The 21,614-nt window shown below is 34.7% G+C and overlaps 1 protein-coding gene across 1 annotated transcript; it reads right to left on the bottom strand.

Annotated features, from left to right (window-relative positions):
• Positions 1–213: 213 nt before the first annotated feature.
• LOC149166043 (putative anthocyanidin reductase) lies at positions 214–2,094 on the bottom strand. The gene is made up of 6 exons (XM_089431267.1): positions 1,909–2,094; positions 1,617–1,783; positions 1,212–1,421; positions 964–1,126; positions 543–747; positions 214–449 (listed from the first exon to the last, which is right to left on the bottom strand). The coding sequence occupies exons 1-6, from the start codon at positions 2,036–2,038 to the stop codon at positions 305–307; spliced, it is 1,020 nt and encodes a 339-aa protein (XP_089287393.1). The 5' UTR covers positions 2,039–2,094; the 3' UTR covers positions 214–304.
• Positions 2,095–21,614: the final 19,520 nt, after the last annotated feature.

The raw sequence follows: 21,614 nt of genomic DNA, 5'->3' as shown, positions 1-21,614 counted from the left end.
TTATTAATAGCACATACCTAAAAAAAACCATTAATCATTTTGACATAACATATCCATAAAATATTTTTTTTAACTAAACAATTTAATTAAAAAATGAAAATGACATAACCACGTTTAAATTAAACCTATATCTTTAATTTATTACTATTACTAAAAATATTTTTAAATATTCCATAAAATTTAAATGACTACTATCCATCTAAAATGATATAATTAAAATTCTAAAATATAATTTTAATTTATTTATATTCAATTCCAACCCCTTTTGAACATATTTATAAAATAAGTATATCATTCGCGATAACTATTTCAGCAGTCCATAAGATTGAGCCGATTTGATTGTGTCATCCAAAATTTCTGCCGCGCCATACTTGAAAGAAAACCCCATATCCAAAAGTTTCTTTGAAGAAGTAGGAACACGAACAACATTATCATCTTCACCGTCGCTTCTGTCATAAAACCAAGTTTCCTCACCTTCTATATCAATATAATTCCACAAAAATATAACAAAAAAAACTTACATGATGGGAGACGCTACTTACTTGAATTTTGGAGTGAAATGTGGATGGAGTTTATGGATGAAAGCTGTTAACTGAGAAATGGTGAGAGAGGAAACACAACAAATATGTCGACCTTGTACTTTTTGTTGCTCCATCAAAAATATATGAGCCTCACATAAATCCTCGATATGAACCAGCGGTACTGATCCCAGAAACGACTCATTCAACTTCAATCCTTCATAATTGCCTGTAACATTTTCAACCGAAATTGTCATGCTGCCCTTAGTGTTTTAAACCAAAGTATTTTACATATTTTTCTGCCAAACCCTCTCCTCAACTCAAATAAAAGTGAGCTATCATTGGCCTGCTCCCTATTACTGGTCTGCTTGTTTCAGCTTTAGAAAGAAGTCCCATAGCAAAGACCTGAACATTTTAACGAACATATAACAAAAAGATTACTTACCTGTAATGGGGTCTAATAATAACCCACATGAATACGGAAATGTTGAGATAATGGCTGGCCCACCAACGTAACCCGGTCCAATTGTCACAACCTCCATTTGGCCACTGTTTAACCCATACTCAATGGCTGCTTTCTCTGCCAAAGTCTTGGATATGTAATAGAACTGCACGCATGATAACCACGACCTGTAAGTTACACCATATTTGAGATGCAAATTTAACCATACTACTCACACTGTATATACGTACACTAATAGGGCTGGCTTTCCTGCGCATGAATTCCACTGGAGTCCAGTTTGACTCGTCGAGACTGGACCCAGTAATAAGCTCGCCTTCTTGATTGAGCGGACAAGCTGCTGCCACCGAAGAAGTATAAACCACACGCCTAACCGATTTAGCGCGTGAGCAGGATTTCAATACATTCAATACCCCTTTCAAAGCAGGCTGAACAAAATCATCCTGTCCCATAATTTTATACTTTTTATTAGGATTATCTCTCAAGAGTTTTTGATAAAGACAAGTTAAATTGCATAAATCAAGATGAAAATTAATGAAGACACAAGAAATATAAAATGTATACGCTGTTAAATCCCTTTTAATACCTTTCATGCTTCACAAATCAAATGTTAATAGAAATTTATGCATAAAAAGTACCTCAGAAGGCTTGGAGAAGTCCATAGGACTGGCCACGTCGAACACCCCATCACAGCCCTCCACCGCGGAATCAAAGGCACCCTCTTCGCTTAAATCCGCTTGGAAGAGCTTCAGTCTGTCTGCAGCACCAGGCAGCGACAGCAGAGGCCCAGCTTTTGCCTTGTCATCTGCATGCACAAAAATACGAGAATAGCTCAAACCTAATTTCTTATCAGAGAGCGGGGAACAAACTGATTAATTAATAGCAGCTAATTTCTTATCAGATAGCGGCGAAAGAAACTGTATTACATACTAGGGTTCCTGAGGGTGGCGTTAACAGTGTAGCCTCTCTGGAGAAGATTCTTGACGAGCCATGATCCGATATACCCTCCTGCTCCTGTGACGCAAACCATCATGCCCACTTTACCTTCTTGGCCTTGCATTTTTCTGCACACAACAGACCGAATATGATATTGATATGCAAGTTGCAAAATGAGAGGCTGAGTGCAATATAAATATCCAATAACCATCCGGATTGTCAATTCCGAAATTATTCTAAAATCAAACTGAAAATAATGAGTGATTTCAACAAAAATCGAATTCAACCATTCATTTCTTCTCAACGCATTTGGTCATATCAACTCCTCACCTCTTTTCAACGTAATTCGTCATTCACTCAGTACGTTTCTAATTGGTGCATTGTTTTGGCTATTCATGCCTTTGGCATTTTCCATGATTTGTCAAATCTGCAACTTTTCTTCATTTGGCATTTTCCATGATTTGTCAAATCTGCAACTTTTCTTCAAAAGTATATGCAACTTTTTCCTCAAAAAGCATCATTAGTACTTCATATTTATACTCGAAAATCATTTCGAGACACGTCATAGATTCCAATATTATTTGTGTTTTCTCACTCGATAAAGGGAGTTCATAAGTACTTAGTTTGAAAATTTTGGTTGAAGCGATCTTGACATAAAGAGTTTATATGATGTTAGAGCTGACGTAAAGGGAATATAAAAGTTTCGAACATTTACAAAGCAAAATTATTGAGAAGAATAATTGCTTGCTCTTAGTAAATACTTGATACCTAAGAGAGCCGAGGTTGGGGAAGTCCATAGTATTAGCAAAGTGGGACAACGCTCTACCACATAATCAAACATACCACTTCAGGTTAATATGCTTATGGAGTACGCACGACACCCTATACATTCAACTACGTCCAAAGGGAGATTTTTTTTTCCAATAGAATTATTTTTCGATCTTAATGTTTTGATGCTGTTTGATTTCTAATTGAGTTATATAAAAATTTTAAGTTTTTACATTAATATTTTTGAAATTAACATAATTTTTATTTTATTTTATTTTTAATGGTATTTTAGAAGTTTTTTTAAGATTTTAAATTGATATAAAAATTTCAGAGAACTTTCTTAAGAAAATAAAAATGGTTAGGTTTTGGGGTAAAACTTGAAACTAATATTAATTAATTTTCTTTTTTCCACTAACTTAGAATAAACATGTTAGTAGTACAAAATCCCAAAACATTTAGTAAAGGCAAAAATATATGTCTTTGTAAAATATAGTGGGCCAATTTTCCACCTTTAAAATTAAAATAAAAACGCCTTATCGTTAACACTATATCTTTTCCCAAAAGTTTGTTTTGAATTTCTCTATTTTGATGTAATTATGATATTTATAATAGTAAATTATGTATATTCAAAATTTGCCTTCTTTAAAATAAAAATAAAAGCTCTTTATAGTTAACACCATATAGTTTCCCAATACTTTGTTTTCCATTTTTATATAATTTGTTTTAAGTTTTCATATTTTGATGTAACTAAGTCATGATGTTATGTTCTATCCCTTTGCTATATGTTTATGTCAAAGTTATGTGCATATTTTGTCTCTCTGATTTCATTAAATAGTGTGTTTTTCCTTTAGTAACATTGGTTAAAAATCGAAGACCAAGATAAAACAAAGAATGGTAAGAAAGTGACCATACGGTAAATTCGATTCAAGTATGTACACAAACCATGATATCTATAAAAAAGATAGTGTTTCTTTTAAGTAGGATAAATAGGTCCAGAATAAATATATTTCTCTCAAAAATAGAGACAACTATACTTGGTAGATTGCAGAAAAAGTTTGTGATAAATACACGATGAACATTTGTTATTTTTAAAGAAGGACAATTACCTCTAATTTTGTTTAATGGTTCTACTCCAACATATCAAGAAAACATTATTGCCGGAAGTGCGGTGTCCATTATGACTACTAGTTTTTTAATCCATATAATTTGTAATGATTTTTATTTATGTAATCTCCACAATAGTTTTCAATTTAATTCTAACCTTTTATACATGTACAAATGATTTTATCGATATTGAATATTCAATTTATTTAGATCTACATGATAATAGTAAGCATTTGAAGTATGGTCCTCAACCATTTATTAAATTTAAGTATTATCAATTGAAAATTTACTTAAGCAATTAAACATGAAATCTAAGATTATGAAAGAGATTTTCAATTTGAAAAATAAAAAATTATAATATAAAATTCTAAAATTTAAAAATATTAATCACTTTAATTACTTCCACTTATGACTATTGTTTCTTATTTAATAATAAATCAAAATCACATTATAAGAAATTTTTTTTTTCCTCTTATACACAATAATATAGAGAGTTTATATAAACCTTACCATGTCTTGATGAAGTGATTGATTTCCATCATTGAATTGATTTTATTATCTATATAGTATTTTTTTTGCAAAGTCTATCATTAAATTTATATGTTGTTTGTTTGGGGCAATTTTCTTTTATTAGGCTTAATAAAATAATATATCTTTCTTTAATCTTAAGGAAACTCAATTAGTGATAGTTGTGAAAATGAAATCTTATATGCAAAAAAAATTCAAATTCAAATTCTTAGTTCACTTGGTAGACAATATATATATATATATATATATATATAAATTCCTAAAACTAATAGTTAAAATCCACATATTGTCAAACAAGTACAAAATCATCCCAATTACCTAGCACTCTTAAAACAACATATATCTCTCGTTTTTTATATATTTTTTACTTCCCATTTTAAACGTTGATGTGCCTTTCCATGTGAGCGCCATTTTGTTGGTTTGCATCAATTTCCAAAATCCCAACTATTTGAATCTCTGGATGGCATAATGAAGTGTGTTCGCCATCAAAATGTAGTCACAATGAGCCAGTATTACTTGTTAGACGTGTTTAGCAGCAATATGTGTACGAAGGATCCGTGTATGTCGACATGCATGATGAGTTACACTTTTCAGTGTGTAGCTTATCATAGTGGGTTTTATATTTATGGGTGTGTTGATGGGTAAAATAAATTTTCATTATACCTTTCTCTTAGGGTAGTGGGTGGGTTAGTATTGGTTAGGTTAGTATCATTGTTTTAAATATATGTGGATCAAATATTATATTTCTTAACTTCAACAACGTGTGATTGACGTATGCCCTAGTTGTGAAGTTGTTAGATGGAATGGATTCTTTGTTAAATGGAATTTATTTTTATTTTTTGCGGGTTTTTTTTTTTTTTTTATAAAGATTTTGATAATGTTGACACTTAATCAAAGAGATTGGGTGTACAACTGTAATTAATGTAAATAAATAATATAGAAGATAGAGAGTCATCGAGAGATGAACCGAATAGTCACTTCCTCTTGTATATAATAATGAACAACCTAAATGAATAAAATGAGTTCTGATTTGAGGAGTTACCTCCTGGTCTAACATGGTATCAGAGCAGCCGCCATTTTTTGGCTTCCTTTTTAATTTGTAATTCCTATTTTGTTTTTTCTTTGTTTTGCATCTTTTGCAAGCTGACATTTCTGTCAAATCCCTGTGAAATCTCCTTTATCGTTAAATACATTCATTGAAATGTGTTGCATTGGAGCTAGCTGTTGAAGCCGAAGGTGCTATAATGACTTGGATTTCCTCCTGCTCTGAGTATGGTATATATACCCTTTCGCGTTGAAGAACCATATATCCTTTTTCGTACTCACATATATCATTTTTCGTATTCCCTTGAGCTGGATCTCAAGTATTATAAACTCATATATATAAATATCGTCGGGTCCACCTTTTAATTGTATATCGCAAATCTCTTGCCCCGATCAATACTGCTACATGTTTGTGATGCGATCATACCCTTCATTAAACCCGCTCGGACACAGTTCCTGAGGTTTCACTTTATCTGGCTTATTCTCTGTCGTTGATCTCAACCTCCAGATCTGATGGCTAACATTGATTTTGGGGGGGGACCACTTGCATAGCGGTTACCCACCTAAAAAATTCCTTTTAATCTCCACCATTGATGATCACCTCCAAATCCGACGGTTTATAGCAATTTCGGGTGCATTAGTTGCACGAGAGTTACTCGCCCGATACGAGCGATTTTTCTCTCTCCCCTAATCGCTATGTGTCAATCGCTTAATGGAATAGGCGCTCCCCTCTCAATACCACTTACCATTTTTTATCCGCCCAAAATCCCGCTTATAACCTGAAATCTACCTTTAACTGTGGTTATCGCCCCGACTTGTTTTTTATTGCGATAGTCGTTGGTCGCTTACCATCAACGGCCCTCCTTTGTTCATCTCCTCATCTCCTCCATTCATCTCCCCCGCTCATCTCCGTCGTTCATCTCTGCCATACAGAGCAACAAAATAACTATAGCTACAGTCAGACTCTGATATTCGGGTGAATGTTGAATGTTGTTAAGTTGAACATTGTTGGTATAACAATCATTTTACAAGTAAAATTTTGCAGCAGCAATATTTTTCTGCACTGTACACAGATTTTACAATGCATTCAATTATATCTATTGTGGGAGTAGTTCTCAATGGAAAGGAGAATTATCTTGAATGGTAGCGCAAAATCCAACACAATCTCATTTTTAATGAGCTATGGAAAGGAGTGTGTGTTGGAGAAGGAGACCGAGCACCAGTCCAACCTACCTCAGACAAGGAGCTTGCCATTTGGGAAAATAAGAACAAAAAAGCCTATGCATTAATTGCAGCATCAGTAAGTGAAGAGGTGATTCGACACATTTCACCATTTCCAAATGCATTTAAAGCCTTACAAAAGCTGAAGGAACTCTATGACTCACACTATGCACTTGAAGTTGTTCAACTCATGATTAAACTCTTCACCCTTGAATTACAAAATAACAATCCTCTTACTCTTGCATCTAAAGTAAAATATATAATGCATGAAATCAAAGTCACTAAGGTTGAATTGGATATTCCTCTGATCGCTTTTCTCAAGGCACTTTTTCCTACTTACTCCAATTATCTTGAGTCATTGCAAGAAAATGGAAATCTCAAAGATATTACCTTTGACTCCCTTGTGAAAAAAATTGTTGAAAGAGAGAAAGCTTTCGGAAAGAATACAACCCATGAATCTTATGAAGAGGCTATGTGCCTTGCTCATAAAGAAAAGAATCTTGCCCATGATTCTTCTAGAGGAAGAGGTGGTCGAAGAGGAAGAGGAAGATATTTTAGAGGCAGGGGCAGTAGACACTCTCAAGGAGAAAATTCAGATTTGCACTAGATACTGAAAAAGAAATGGATCACATGATGCCTCCACATGCAAGTAACATTGGGACAAAATTGAGCAGCAAAGAAACCAACCCAAAGGTAAAACTAATGACATAGACAAAGGTAAAGCACCTGAATTTGCTCATTATGTTGTGGCACAATGTAATATTGGAGTAAATGAAGAATTTTTTAATGCTTCACTTGCTTCTTTGAAAAATGATTAGTTGCTTGATTCAGGGACAACTTGCCACATGTCTCATAGAAAAGAGTTTTTTAAAGAATTTACTGACAATGTTGATGGAGCAGTATACTTTGCAGACCAATCAAAACTCAAGCCATCAGGGCTTGGCACAGACAGGCTTAAATTGCCTAGTCTTCCAGACTTTCTTCTGCATCATGTTCTATATCTCCCACAGCTGAGAAGAAACTTTTTGTCCTTGGTCCACATCCGCTAGCAAGGTCACTCCATTAATATGTTTGATGGCAAGCTTGAGGTGACAAAAGCATCTGACCACTCACTTGTCATGATGGGGATAGAAGAAGAAAGGCTTCTCAAGCTGCAGGGTACCTCTGCTCGTGCACAACATTTCTCATACAATTCTCATTATGAAGAAGGTACATTTCCATCATGTTTATTATGGCATGCTAGATTTGGACACTTGAACTATGATAGCCTCCACTTGTTGAAGAAAACCGGTGTTACTGGTTTGCCTACAATTCCTAGGAAGCTTAAGCAATGTGATGCTTGCATTCTAGGAAAGCATAGCAAACATTCCTTTCACGATTCACACCCCAGAGCACATAGAAAACTTGAACTCATTCATTCAGATTTATGTGTTCCAATGCTTGTCACTTCTGCAAATGGAAATAAATATATGATGACATTTATTGATGACTACACTAGAATGTGTTGGGTTTATTTATTGAAGAACAAATTTGATGCTTTTCAAACATTCAAGAACTTTCATGCATAGATTGAAAATGATGCACAATCTCATATTGGCTCCATTCGCACTGATAATGGAAAAGGATACACTTCAAATGAATTTTAAAACTATCTTCGCCAACATGGGATCAAACATCAAACAATTGTTCTTTATAATCCCCAACAGAATGGTGTAGCTGAAAGAATGAATAGGTCAATCTTAAATATGGTATGCTCCATGTTGTTCTTTAAAAATGTAAAAATGATGTTTTGGGCTGATGCAGTTCTATGTGCTGTATATATAAAGAATAGATGTCCATCTAATGCTATCAGAAACAAGACTCCTTAAGAAATGTGGTATGGGCACATTCCTTCGGTAAAGCATCTCAGGGTCTTTGGTTCCACCTGTTATGCCTTGATACCAAAGGTACATAGAAACAGACTTTGTGTAAGAAGTCGTAAGTGTATCTTCCTGGGGTATTGAAACACCTCCGCAAAATACCGTATCTATGATGAAGTCAAAAAAAAATTGTTGTATCTAGAGATGTAATATTTCTTGAATCATCCAAAACTAACAATGTTGTTGAAAGACAACTTGATCAATTGGATAGATTCACAAATGCAAAATGATTTCAAGAATTTGATAATCAAATTCCACATCTTGAAGGGGGGATTCAATTATATCTATTGTGGGAGTAGTTCTCAATGGAAAGGAGAATTATCTTGAATGGTCGCGGAAAATCCAACACACTCTCATTTTTAATGAGCTATGGAAAGGATTGTGTGTTGGAGAAGGAGACGAAGTGCCAGTCCAACCTACCTCGGACAAGGAGCTTTCCATTTGGGAAAATAAGAACAGAAAAGCCTATGCATTGATTGCAGCATCAGTAAGTGAAGAGGTGAGTCGACACGTTTCACCATTTTCAAATGCATTTGAAGCCTTACAAAAGGTAAAGGAACTCTATGACTCACACTATGCACTTGAAGTTGTTGAACTCATGATTAAACTCTTCACCCTTGAATTACAAAATAACAATCCTCTTACTGTTGCATCTAAAGTAAAATCTATAATGCATGATACCAAAGTCACTAAGGTTGAATTGGATATTCCTCTGATCGCTTTTCTCAAGGCACTTTATCCTACTTACTCCAATTATCTTGAGTTATTGCAAGCAGATGGAAATCTCAAAGATATTACTTATGACTCCCTTGTGAAAAAAATTGTTGAAAGAAAGAAAGCTTTTGGAAAGAAGACAACCCATGAATCTTATGAAGAGGCTATGTGCCTTGCTCATAAAGAAAAGAATCTTGTCCGTGATTCTTCCATAGGAAGAGGTGGTCGAAGAGGAAGAGGAAGATATTTTAGAGGCAGGGGTGGCAGACACTCTCAAGGAGAAAAGTCAGATTTGCACTGCATACGCTGCAAAAGAAATGGATCACATGATGCCTCCACATGCAAGTTACCTTGGGACAAAATTGAGCAGCAAAGAAACCAACCCAAAGGTAAAACTAATGACACAGACAAAGGTAAAGCACCTGAATCTACTCATTATGTTGTGGCACAATGTAATATTAGAGTAAATGAAGAATTTTTTAATGCTTCACTTGCTTCTTCGAAAAATGATTGGTTACTTGACTCAGGAACAACTTGCCACATGACTCATAGAAAAGAGTTTTTTAAAGAATTTACTGACAATGTTGATGGAGCAGTATATTTTGCAGACCAATCAAAACTCAAGCCATCAGGGCTTGGCACAGATAGGCTTAAATTGCCTGGTCTTCCAGACTTTCTTCTACATCATGTTCTGTATCTCCCACAGCTGAGAAGAAACTTGTTGTCCTTGGTCCACATCCGCCAGCAAGGTCACTCCATTGATATGTTTGATGGCAAGCTTGAGGTGACAAAAGCATCTGACCACTCACTTGTCATGATGGGGATAGAAGAAGAAAGGCTTCTCAAGCTGCAGGGTACCTCTACTCATGCACAACATTTCTCATACAATTCTCATTATGAAGAAGGTACATTTCCATCAGGTTTATTATGACATGCTAGATTTGGACACTTCAACTATGATAGCCTCCGCTTGTTGAATAAAACTCGTGTTGCCGGTTTGCCTACAATTCCTAGGAAGCTTAAGAAATGTGATGCTTGCATTCTAGGAAAGCATAGCAAACATTCCTTTCATGATTCACACCCTAGAGCACATAGAAAACTTGAACTCATTCATTCAGATTTATGTGGTCCAATGCCTGTCTCTTCTGCAAATGGAAATAAATATATGATGACATTTATTGATGACTACACTAGAATGTGTTGGGTTTATTTATTGAAGAACAAATCCGATGCTTTTCAAACATTCAAGAACTTTCATGCATGGATTGAAAATGATGCACAATCTTATATTGGCTCCATTTGCACTGATAATGGAAAAGAATACACTTCAAATGAATTTTAAAACTATCTTCGCCAACATGGGATCAAACATCAAACAACTGTGCTTTATAATCCCCAATAGAATGGTGTAGCTGAAAGAATGAATAGGACAATCTTAAATATGGTACGCTCCATGTTGTTCTTTAAAAATGTAAAAATGATGTTTTGGGCTGATGCAGTTCTATGTGCTGTATATATAAAGAATAGATGTCTATCTAATGCTATCAGAAACAAGACTCCTTATGAAATGTGGAATGGGCACATTCCTTCGGTAAAGCATCTCAGGGTCTTTGGTTCCACCTGTTATGCCTTGATACCAAAGGTACATAGAAACAAACTTTGTGTAAGAAGTCGTAAGTGTATCTTCCTGGGGTATTGAAACACCTCCGCAACATACCGTATCTATGATGAAGTCAACAAAAAATTTGTTGTATCTAGAGATGTAATCTTTCTTGAATCATCCAAAACTAACAATGTTGTTGAAAGGCAACTTTATCGCTTGGATAGATTCACAAATGCAAAATCATTTCAAGAATTTGATAATTAGATTCCACATCTTGAAGGGGGGATTCCTATACTAGATCAATCTGTGAAATATTCTTCTAAATCACTCTCTCCCCTACATGAAACTCCAACAAGAAATGATACTTTGAGTGATGTGATTGATAGAATTGGGAGACTCAATCATGATTCAGTCCCAACTCAATCAATGGAGTAGCCTGAACCATATGAGAAAGGTCCCCCAAAGTGGCTAACAGAGACACTAGAAAGTGTTCGTCCTGATGATGTTGTAAAGACAGGAACTAGAAATTCAAATAGGAAAAATGGAGGTAATGTAGATGACTCTGATTCACCTACTAATATGGATGTTTCTTATGATTGTGAATTCAATTTGTCTACAGATTTTGAACCAACTTCCTTCAAAGAAGTTGCTTCTCATGATGAATGGAGAGAAGCAATGCAAAAGGAGTATGATGCCCTAATAAAGAATGACACTTGGAAGCTGGTTGATCCTCCATTGGGAACTAAACCAATTGGCTGCAAGTGGGTCTATAAGAACAAGTATAAAGTTGATGGCTCACTTGACAAGCACAAAGCCAAGCTTGTGGCAAAAGGTTTTGCACATAAGGAAAGGGTCAATTATAAGGAAACTTTTTCCCCCACAACAAAATGGACTACCATCCAGACACTCTTTGCCCTAGCAGCTCAGAATGGCTGGAAAGTGCATCAAATGGATGTAAAAACTACTTTCTTGAATGGAGATCTAAAAGAAAATGTTTTTATGTCCCAGCCTGAAGGATTTGCTATGAAATATCATGAACATAAAGTATCCAAACTTGTGAAATCCTAGTATGGCCTCAAACAGGCACCACGAGCCTGGTATGAAAAACTGACTAAGCATCATCTGAAACTCAATTTCAAACTTTATGATCTTGATGATGCAACTTTGTTTCTCAAGAAAGTTGGAAAAATAGTTGTATATCTTGTGGTATATGTGGATGATCTTTTGATGACAGATAATAATGAAATCTACATTGCATCCATAAATAACGAATTGAAGAAAGGTTTTGAAATGACTGATTTGGGCTATGTTCATTACTATCTTGGTATTGAAGTAACTCAACATCCGAAGTCCATATTCCTTTCTCAAAAGAAGTACATTGAAGATCTGTTGAATAGGTTTGGCATGATTGAATGCAATCCTCTAACTACTCCAATGGAACAAAACTTAAAGCTCACATCCATTGAAGGAAAAGAATTTCAGGATGCAACAAATTATAGATAGCGTGTAGGAAGTCTCAACTACCTAACTACTACCAAACCAGACATTTCATTTGGTGTTCAAATCCTCTCCAGATTTATGCAAAAACCTTGTGAGGGACATTGGTCTACTGCAAAAGGAGTTCTAAATTAGTTGAAGGGAACTCAAGACTTTGGAATCAAGTATAAATAGGTGGGTGACTTCAGCTTGATTGGATACTCTGATTTAGACATCGATGGAGACAAAGAAACTGGGGTATCTATGTTAGGTGATGCTATGAGTCTTGGATCAGGAGCTGTCTCCTGGAGATCATGCAAACAATCAGTTCTAGCAGATTCCACAATAGAGGCAGAATATGTGGCAGCGGTTGAGGCAATAAAAGAAATTGTGTGGCTTAGGAAAATTCTTGAAGATTTGCAAGTAAAAAAAGTACAATCGACTCCACTCATGATTGACAATACCTCTGCAATAAAGTTGGCCAAAAACCCAAAGTTCCATGATCAAACAAAGCACATCAATACTAAATATCATCTAATTCGACATCATGTCGAGGCCAAAACAATCCATCTCCACCATTGTTCCACCAATGAGCAAATTGCAGACATCTTCACCAAATCACTTGGAAGAGAAAAGCTTGAAAGATTCAGAACGATGCTTGGACTGACCAACATCCCTTTAGATTAAGGGGGTGAATGTAAAATGAGTTCTGATTTGAGGAGTTACCTCTTGGTCTGACAGATAATTATTATTATTATATTTATATTTTAATTTAGTGTGAGTATAAATTAATGATGATTTTATATTATATGTTAGTATCAAGGTAAATTTAGAAAAATCTCAATCTGTTAATTTAGAGAAATTATTAGAAGTTTTTACACAAATAATTTGAAAATAGTGTAAGAATATGAAAGTAGATGAATGAATTATCTTTTTTAATGTATAATTTTTATTTAAAGAAAATATGTCTAAATATATTAATTTTGAGTTTCTTATCATTGGTATGTTCTTTTTCATACAAAATATAATGCATACATGTTAGTGTAATCTTTGAATACTTAAATGATGGAATATTGCTACAAAAATTTGTAGAGATATAGAAGATATAATTTTCTTATGCATGGTGATTTTCAAATTTAAGATTATATAAATATAAAGTGATTATATCCTTGAAATTACAAGGCCATCCATTAGTGCAAATTAAAATCTCTTAAAATTATTAAAAAATCTAGTTTTTTAGTAAATTGTAGGTGTTAGGCACCTAATCCTCACCATTTCGGTGAGAAATGTGTAATTATGTAAATTAGAGAAGAATTGAAGAGTTGGAATAGGAAAATACTTTGGAATATGAATCCCAAAAAGTCACACTCTTCATGTTATATAATCATGTTTATATTAATAGAAATTAACATTTGAAAGTCATTCCTTAGCTTGGCTGACATTGTATGAGAGCCCCAGGCCCAAATTTAGATGACTCTGCCTTCTAAGTGCCTAACCTATGCCCATAGGTTTGTCATCAGTTTTTCATTGTCACAGTCCCCAAAAACGTTCCCTTAGCCACCCCTACCAGGTTAGAGACCTGCTTGTGCTCTTTCAGGGTAATGCCTAGTTTTCAGTCAATTGCTCATCCATTGATCTATCGTAATGCCTAAAACTCATCTCATCGCGTGATAGTTGGTGAAGCATTCTTGATTTGAAGCCTGTGAATCCATGACCTAGGTTGTTGGTGTATCCTCGTAGCTTTACATAGGCTTTCTCAGGATACAACACCCTCTACACATATATCTTGTATGTCTCGCTTCTCCACATTACCTAGGAAGGAATGAATACCTCTCCCAAACGAGTTCGACGTTCATGGCATCCCCAATATGAAGTTAGATCATGAAGGTATGTGGAAGGGATTCTTTTTGGGAAAGCATAAAAGAAAGCCATTTCCAAATAGTGAAAGTAGGTCTAAAGAGATATTAGACCACATTCATTACGATGTGTGTGGGTCCATGTGTGATAAATTACTTGGAGGTCATCTCTACTAAGTAACATTGATTAATGACCATTATAGAAAGACATGGCTCTAACTTCTCAAAAAAAAAGATGAATTATTCAAAAAGTTCAAGGAATTTAGGGCCGAAGTGGAAACCATAACTGCAAGAAAGATAAAGACTCTAAGGTTTGACAATGCTAGGGAATACACTTCTAAGGAATTGATTGCATATTGTAAGGAAGAAGGAATTCAAAGGGAGCTCAGTTTTGTTATTATCTCGAATAAATTGGAGTGGTCGAAAGTAAGAATTGGTCAATTGAAGAAGGCATTCAAACAATGCTCCTTGATCAATACCTACCAAATTTCCTATGGGGAGAAGCAACCATGACAACCATGTACGTTCAAAATAGAAGTCCTCATATAATTCTTAATAATATAACACTCAAAGAAGTATTCACAAGAAAGAAGTTGACTGTGGATCACCTCCGAATCTTTGGAAGTCCAACATACATACATGTTCCAAAGGACAAGGGAAAGAGGTTGGATTCTACAAGTATCAAGAGAATATTTGTTGGATATAGTCTCTCCTCAAAGTAATATAAAATCTACATTAAGGAAGGAAGGCATATCCAAGTAAGTAGGGATGTCATATTCGATGAAAATCAAGCCTACAAGAAATCAGAGGATATTCCTATCGATTCTAATCATGAAGAAGTTCCAATATTTTAAGAAGAAGATGATCATCATGAAAAACCTACTAAAAATCTAGAAGAAGAAGTACCAAGTGAGCTTATTCAATCTATGGTCATCTAAAGCACAAGGAAAGGCCAAATTGGTTAAAAATTACATTAGAAGATGTTGAAGGACATGAATCTGTGAAAAGAAACTTTAGTGAAAGTAAGATACCGAAAGATATTTTGGTTAGGATGCATATATGACGAAGATAATTGAAGTTGAACCATCTACATTAAATGAAGTTGCTCATCAAGAAGTTTGGAAGAAGGCGATGCAAGAAGAATACCAATCCATTATGAAAAATAGGGTTTGGGAAATCGTTCTTAGACCTAGTGAAAAATCGGTTGTCACCTCCAAATGCATCTATAACATCAAACATGATGTTGATGGAAGTATATACAAGTATAAATATGGATTCATTGCAAGGGGTTTCTCTCAAAAGGAGGGCATTAGTTATGAATAAACATTTGCACCCACAAAAAGATACATGGCCATTAGATCTTTGGTTTCATTGGCTTCTACAATGGGTTGGAATATGCATCAAATGGATGTGAAGAATGCATTTCTGAATGGGAACATTCATGAGGAAGTGTATATCGAACAACCTAAAGGATTTAAAGTTAATAGCAGGGACTCTCATGTTTGCAGACTTAAGAAGGCCCTATAGCGTTTGAATCAAGCTCCTGGGGAATGATATGCAAGAATGGATGCATATCTACTTAGAATTGGGTTTGTAAAAAGTTATTTTGATCCAATATTTACATCAAGGTCATGAATAATGAGCCTATCATTAGTCTACTATATGTGGATGATCTATTCATGGTGTGGAGCAAAGAATTCAAGAATGCAAGATGTTGGTAGCTGAATTTGAAATGAAGGATATGGGACTGATGAACTATTACCTGGGTGTAGAAGTATAGCAGAGACATGGGAAAATATATTTGGGCCAAAGAAATTATGTTATCAAGTTGTTTCAAAAATTCAGGATGATGGATTCCAAGCCAATCACTACTCTTATGTCACCAATCTCAAGAAGTTGAGGGCATCTGACTGTAGTCTCATAGATCCTACCTCATGTCATCAGTTTGTGGGCTCCCTAATGTATCTAGTAAATACTAGGCCAGATATATGTTTTGCAGTAAACATTCGTAGTTAGTTTCAGTTGGATCCTCATCGTGATCATTGGATGGTTGGCAAACACATATTGAGGTATCTTTGTGGCACTATACATTATTTCCTAAAGTATGATAGTAAGGAAGTTAAGCTGATTGGTTACACAAATTCTGATTAGGGTGGCAGTGAGATCGATGGAAGGAGCATTACCAGAGGATTTTTTAGTCTAAGAGATGCTATGATCTCATGGACCAGTAGGAACCAAAATCTCGTTGCTTTAAGTAGTGATGAGGCAGAATGTGTGGCTTCATGTGAAGTAGGAAAGGAGTTTGTTTGGTTAAGGAAGCTTCGGATTTTCTTTTTGAGAAGTCTCTGGCTCCTATTCTGATTATTTGTGACAATAAAAGTTGTATCAACATGTTTGGAGAGCCCATATTTTATGCTAGAATGAAGCATATCAAAAATAAGTCCCACTTTATTAGAAATCTGTGTAGGATGGGATCATGAAGTTGTAGTGTGTCTTGAGAGATGAATAGGTAGTATACATACTGACAACATCTCTTCCTAATTAGAATTTTGAGTATTAGAGAAGCATGTTTGTTTTAGAAAATATTTTTGATTGTATTGATCATGATAAGAAATTGGAAGAGATTTGTCGAGGCTTTTTGAGTGAAGAATTTCGAGGAAGGACATTGGGTCGAAACTTTGTGTTGATGTCTAGGTCCCAAAGTAAGGAGATTGGCATGGGTCTTAGAGCTCTAACCATGGATACACACCTAAGTCCTTGGGTTGGTGGTTACTAAGTAAGCCTAATGCTACCTAGGGAGGCTGAAATATTGAGTCCACCTTATTCCCAATTGGATAGATTACCCTGGTAAGGAATCTAGTCTGTGGCATTCTAGTGCCTAAACTGTTGAGAGACCAATGGATAGATTTCCCTAGTCAAGAATCTAGTCCATGGAATTGTAGTGCCTAAACTCTTCCTTGTTCATATAGTTTGATATCTTCAATTGTGTTTGTATATTATGAATACCTCTCTAGTTCAGAGGGAGTGTTGGAAAATGTAACTAGGTTTGGTCTACATTAATGTATTTGATTCATCATAGATTGTACTTGTTAAAAGAACAAAGAGAATAATTTTTATTATTGTATCAGTGAATTGTTAAAGCATGGGTTTCATGCTTGGGTCATCATTATATTAGTGAAAGTCCCCATGGTGGACTCCTAGGATTAATATTGAATCAATAGATTCATTGTACATTTAAAGAGACCCTTCTTGGGCTTTTAAATCATCTAAACAGATATATTATTGAGTCAAATGTAATTTATGTAATGTCCCCACCAAGTCAGCCTAGATGAGATAAATTCAGCCTAAGGACACCTATTCTACCTCACTTGGAACCTATAAATAGAAGGAAGGAAGAATTCATTTGGAGAATCTCATCTCAAGCTAGTTTGATATCTCTAAGGAAGCTGGAGAAGTGTGAATTTGGTCAAATAAGTCTAAAGGAAAGGAAAGGTGGGTCAATTCTAAGGATATCAAGGAAATAGAAATTTTGGAGCTACTCTCTCTTTGTTTCATGCCTTAGTTTGAGAGATCAATTTCTTCAAAGTGTTGTTGCTGCCAATTGCTACCTAATGCCGTAACTTGTTGCATAGTCGAAGTTTCTTGGGTGGAAGTGCTGCCGCAAACGAGTCAAATATCTAGAAGGTTGACTTGGTGTGGAGGGAAGGTTTGGTATTTTTCTAGCTTGAAGATTCTCAAAGAATACTATCGGAGGAAGATAATTTTTTACTGGGATTTCCCTCGAGGAGGGTTCTTCCCTAGCATAGTGCCTACATTTTGTGTCTTTTGTTTTGTGATCTTCATACACACATATAAATATGGTAATTTCCTAATGAAATATAAAATAATAGAGAACTAAAGGAAGACAACATAACTCACAATTAATTATCAAGAAAGAGGAATCAAACCCTAATGTACTTGCTTTGATTTCTCAACAGTTAGCAAGGAGACCTAGTATCAAACCTCACAGGTGGTGTTTGTGCTTTGTGCTAGGGGAGGAGACATGCTAAAAAATTCAGTCAGCCTAGGGCTAGTGTGGCCCAGGCCAAGTGTGATCCCTGAGTGACTTTGAAGGATTAGATGCCCCTTGCTTGCAACTCCTCAAGCCACAGGTCAATCCTAAAGGATCACAAACAACTTGACAAAAAAAATATTTCCAAGGTATAAATAATAGATTCAAGCTTTTTTTCTTGTAGGCAGTGGTCACGGTAACGATTTATCTCTAATTAACATATCCTTCCTAGATTACTTGGAACCCCAAATAAATCCCCTCTTTTTTTGGAAAATGATCTCGGGCCCTCCTAAAATTTAGTTTTCAATTTTTAACACTTGGCATTGATTTTCTATGATTGTAATGGTCTTCATGTACAATTTTCTCACATTCATGATATGGCATGTCCTTGGTTATTTTGTTAAATGTGTCCATTTACAACATTTTCTTTCGATGTTGCTTGATCAATCTGTCAATAATTCAACAGTAAGATCACTTTGTCTCTCATTCAACTGTAATATGAAAATCTTGTCTCTTTCTAATAATTTAAGAAGTTATTCATGTCTTATTACTCTATATTGCATATCAATATTAGATTGGAAATGGATGCTACCAAATCTTTGATTATGTAGCATCCCTACCTTAATTTAATTTGCACATTATAATGTGTTTATAACTCTTCATATCACATGTTGAATCACATATATGCCTTGATATTTACATTTGGCTTGGATTAATGCATGGTTAATATTTTATTGTTTATTAACTTTGTATTATATGCACCTGTTTACTATTACAAATGGTTTAATCCCTATCCACGATATACCATAATTTTGAACATATGTGTCTTGGTTTAATTTATTGTTTGGATGAATCACTTAGGACTATAAGTCTATTTCCTTGTATGTGGTCATATTCAGAAAGTTCTAGATTTGTAGTTATCAGGAATGAAGTTTTCAAACTAAATGTCATGGTTTTACGGGTGATTTGGTGTCCTTGCCACACATGGTAATACTAATTCCTGCCAACTGTATCCAATCCACCACTCATGGTCACTTGTACCTTGACCCCATTATTCCATTTGTACTATCTTCTCCCTTGTCAATGTCTCACTTAATTCCATGGGGTTTCGAGGATACCAACAACTGATCATCTCATTATTTCCTTCATGCTTCGTAGAATTCTCCACAAGCTATGGTTTGGTAACCCACTTGTTTCATGTTTTCCTCTGTTTTGCCATAAATCCTAGTAGAAACCCTCTTGAATTCTAGCCATGTTATGACCTATCTAATTGGAAGTCATTAGGTCAGAAATGGTAGAGGGATAAGATGAATGTGTAGATCTATTTCACAAATTTGGCTGGTGGTATTGTCTGCAACTATTCCTGTGTTTTAGTAAAAGGGTTGTCACAAATTTTTCTTCTACATTAAACGGGAAGAAATCCCTAGTGGGTGATCTGGATATTGTTGTAGATGTTAATTTTATTGCAGAGGCTACTCATCTCTCTCTCAAGGGAGAGAAATGGTCCAAAAAATGTGAAGTACATGACATCTCATGGAAGATACTTTTTTCCAATAACAACTATGTTTATCATGTGAAAGGTATGCTCATTTCTTCTCTAAAACTGAAATGGAACAATTTAGTCATTTTGTTGCGTCATTATGTTACATGTCAAGGGCGATATAGTTTGGTTTTTGTCTATGATATAAGGTTATGAATGGAATTTATTGGCCATAAGATTAATTTTCCCTTTTATTTATATAAAAACTTGACTAAAATATCTCACACATACTAGTCACGCCACAAGATTTCTAAAATATCACTCTTTCATCACAGTCTCTATATTTTGGTTAAACACCAATTGGAAAATGCATGGGACAATTGGAACTATTTCATTGAGAAAAATGGTTTTAATAAACCTAAACCCCTTGAATATTTTGATTATCCAAGTCCCTCTACACCTAATGCTCCTTTGGATAGTCCTATTCAGTCAACATCTCATCATTCATTGCTGAATACTTATGATAAACCATCTCTTGAACTAGAACCTTAGGTTTCAAACGATAATAGAAGTGAAACCCTCAGACCTGTCCGTGTTCATTTAAAGCGAAACATTGCCAAGTGGACCATTATCTATCATATGGAATTGAAAAAGGAAATTATAAGTACAAAGGAGAACAAATTATCAAGGTTTAGTCAACAACACAAACCTGTAGCTACAATAGTTGCACATGAGGAAGAGATTAGTCACACAAAAATAAATACTCAATCTAAAGTTAAAATTGGACAAATTCCAAGGAAAATTGTTCAAGCCAGGAAGACCAGGCATATTAACACCCTTAAAAAGTAAGTGTTTATGGACTTAGAGACTCCACTTGATCCTTCAACCAAGAAAACCAAACCTTATGTTAAAGATTATGTAGAATGCGGTAAACTTGAGTCTGATTCCAATAGAAACACCGCCTGATGTTAATAGAAACATCAATGGGACTTCTCACAGTCCTTCTAATTCCAATCCCTCCTTGTTGAACATGTATTGGCATCAACAAAAAAATTTCACTATGCCATATCTTAATGCTCGTATACACTAGTTAATAAAGGAAAATTAACAACTCAGAGATTCATGTTGAGCTAGGGAAACAAACAAGGAACAAAAATCTTCTACTGTTGAAAATAAACCACATGATAAAGATACACATGTTATCATCTAGTCATCGAAGGTCAAAGTTGTTAGATGATCTGATATGGATGACTCTAGTCTTGATAAGTAAAATATTTTATTGTAATTTATGATCGATATTTTTGAAGTTTCTAAGGTATGTCTCAATTTGATTTATTTTACTAAAGTTAATAAAGGAGTTGCTACAAAATCAAGGATTTTGTAGCAACCTTATCTTATTGTCAATACTATCTTTAATTTTGGTTTGGTTGTTACAACATGTCCTTCATATTTATTGAATGTTGGTTTTGGATCCTACGAAGAAGGTTATTCTTGATTGACTTGTACATGTTATGAGTTGTCCATGGATTCCCTATTAGCCATTTGTCTTTTTCTTTTACATATTACAATTTGGCCAACATGATATAAAAATAGTGGGAATTATCATTGTAATAGAAGGTTAGAGACTTTTTAGGAATAATTTTTTTTCATACAATTAGTTTTGTCTACCTATATAAAAGCATTATATTTCCTACAATAGGGAGGAGCTACCCATGGTATCAAATAAAGGGTTTTTACAAAAAATAAAGGTTTTATAACTATATGTCACTAGGGAATGTTTTTAATTACACTCTGAGTTGTAAGACTTCACTTTATTCAATTGACTAATTATATATATTTTAATCATTCCATAGTAATTTATATTTATCATCTGTTGGTTTTTGTATAATTTTATTTCTCCAATTATAACAAATAGAAGTTATTGTTTGTGTTTTTT

The sequence above is a fragment of the Pinus tabuliformis genome, chromosome 5_1, assembly GCF_031772625.1.
Source record: "Pinus tabuliformis cultivar Carrire ecotype Pingquan chromosome 5_1, CPIR1, whole genome shotgun sequence".
NCBI classification, from domain to species: Eukaryota; Viridiplantae; Streptophyta; class Pinopsida; order Pinales; family Pinaceae; genus Pinus; species Pinus tabuliformis.
This window is presented reverse-complemented; position numbering and strand designations above follow the sequence as displayed.

Coding starts and splice junctions, on each gene's coding strand:
- LOC149166043 (XM_089431267.1), bottom strand. CDS start 2,038: ATGCAAGGCCAAGAAGGTAAAGTGGGCATGATGGTTTGCGTCACAGGA. Junction 1,784..1,908: donor CGCCACCCTCAGGAACCCTA/GTATGTAATACA, acceptor TTGTGCATGCAG/ATGACAAGGCAAAAGCTGGG. Junction 748..963: donor ATTATTAGACCCCATTACAG/GTAAGTAATCTT, acceptor AAAATGTTACAG/GCAATTATGAAGGATTGAAG.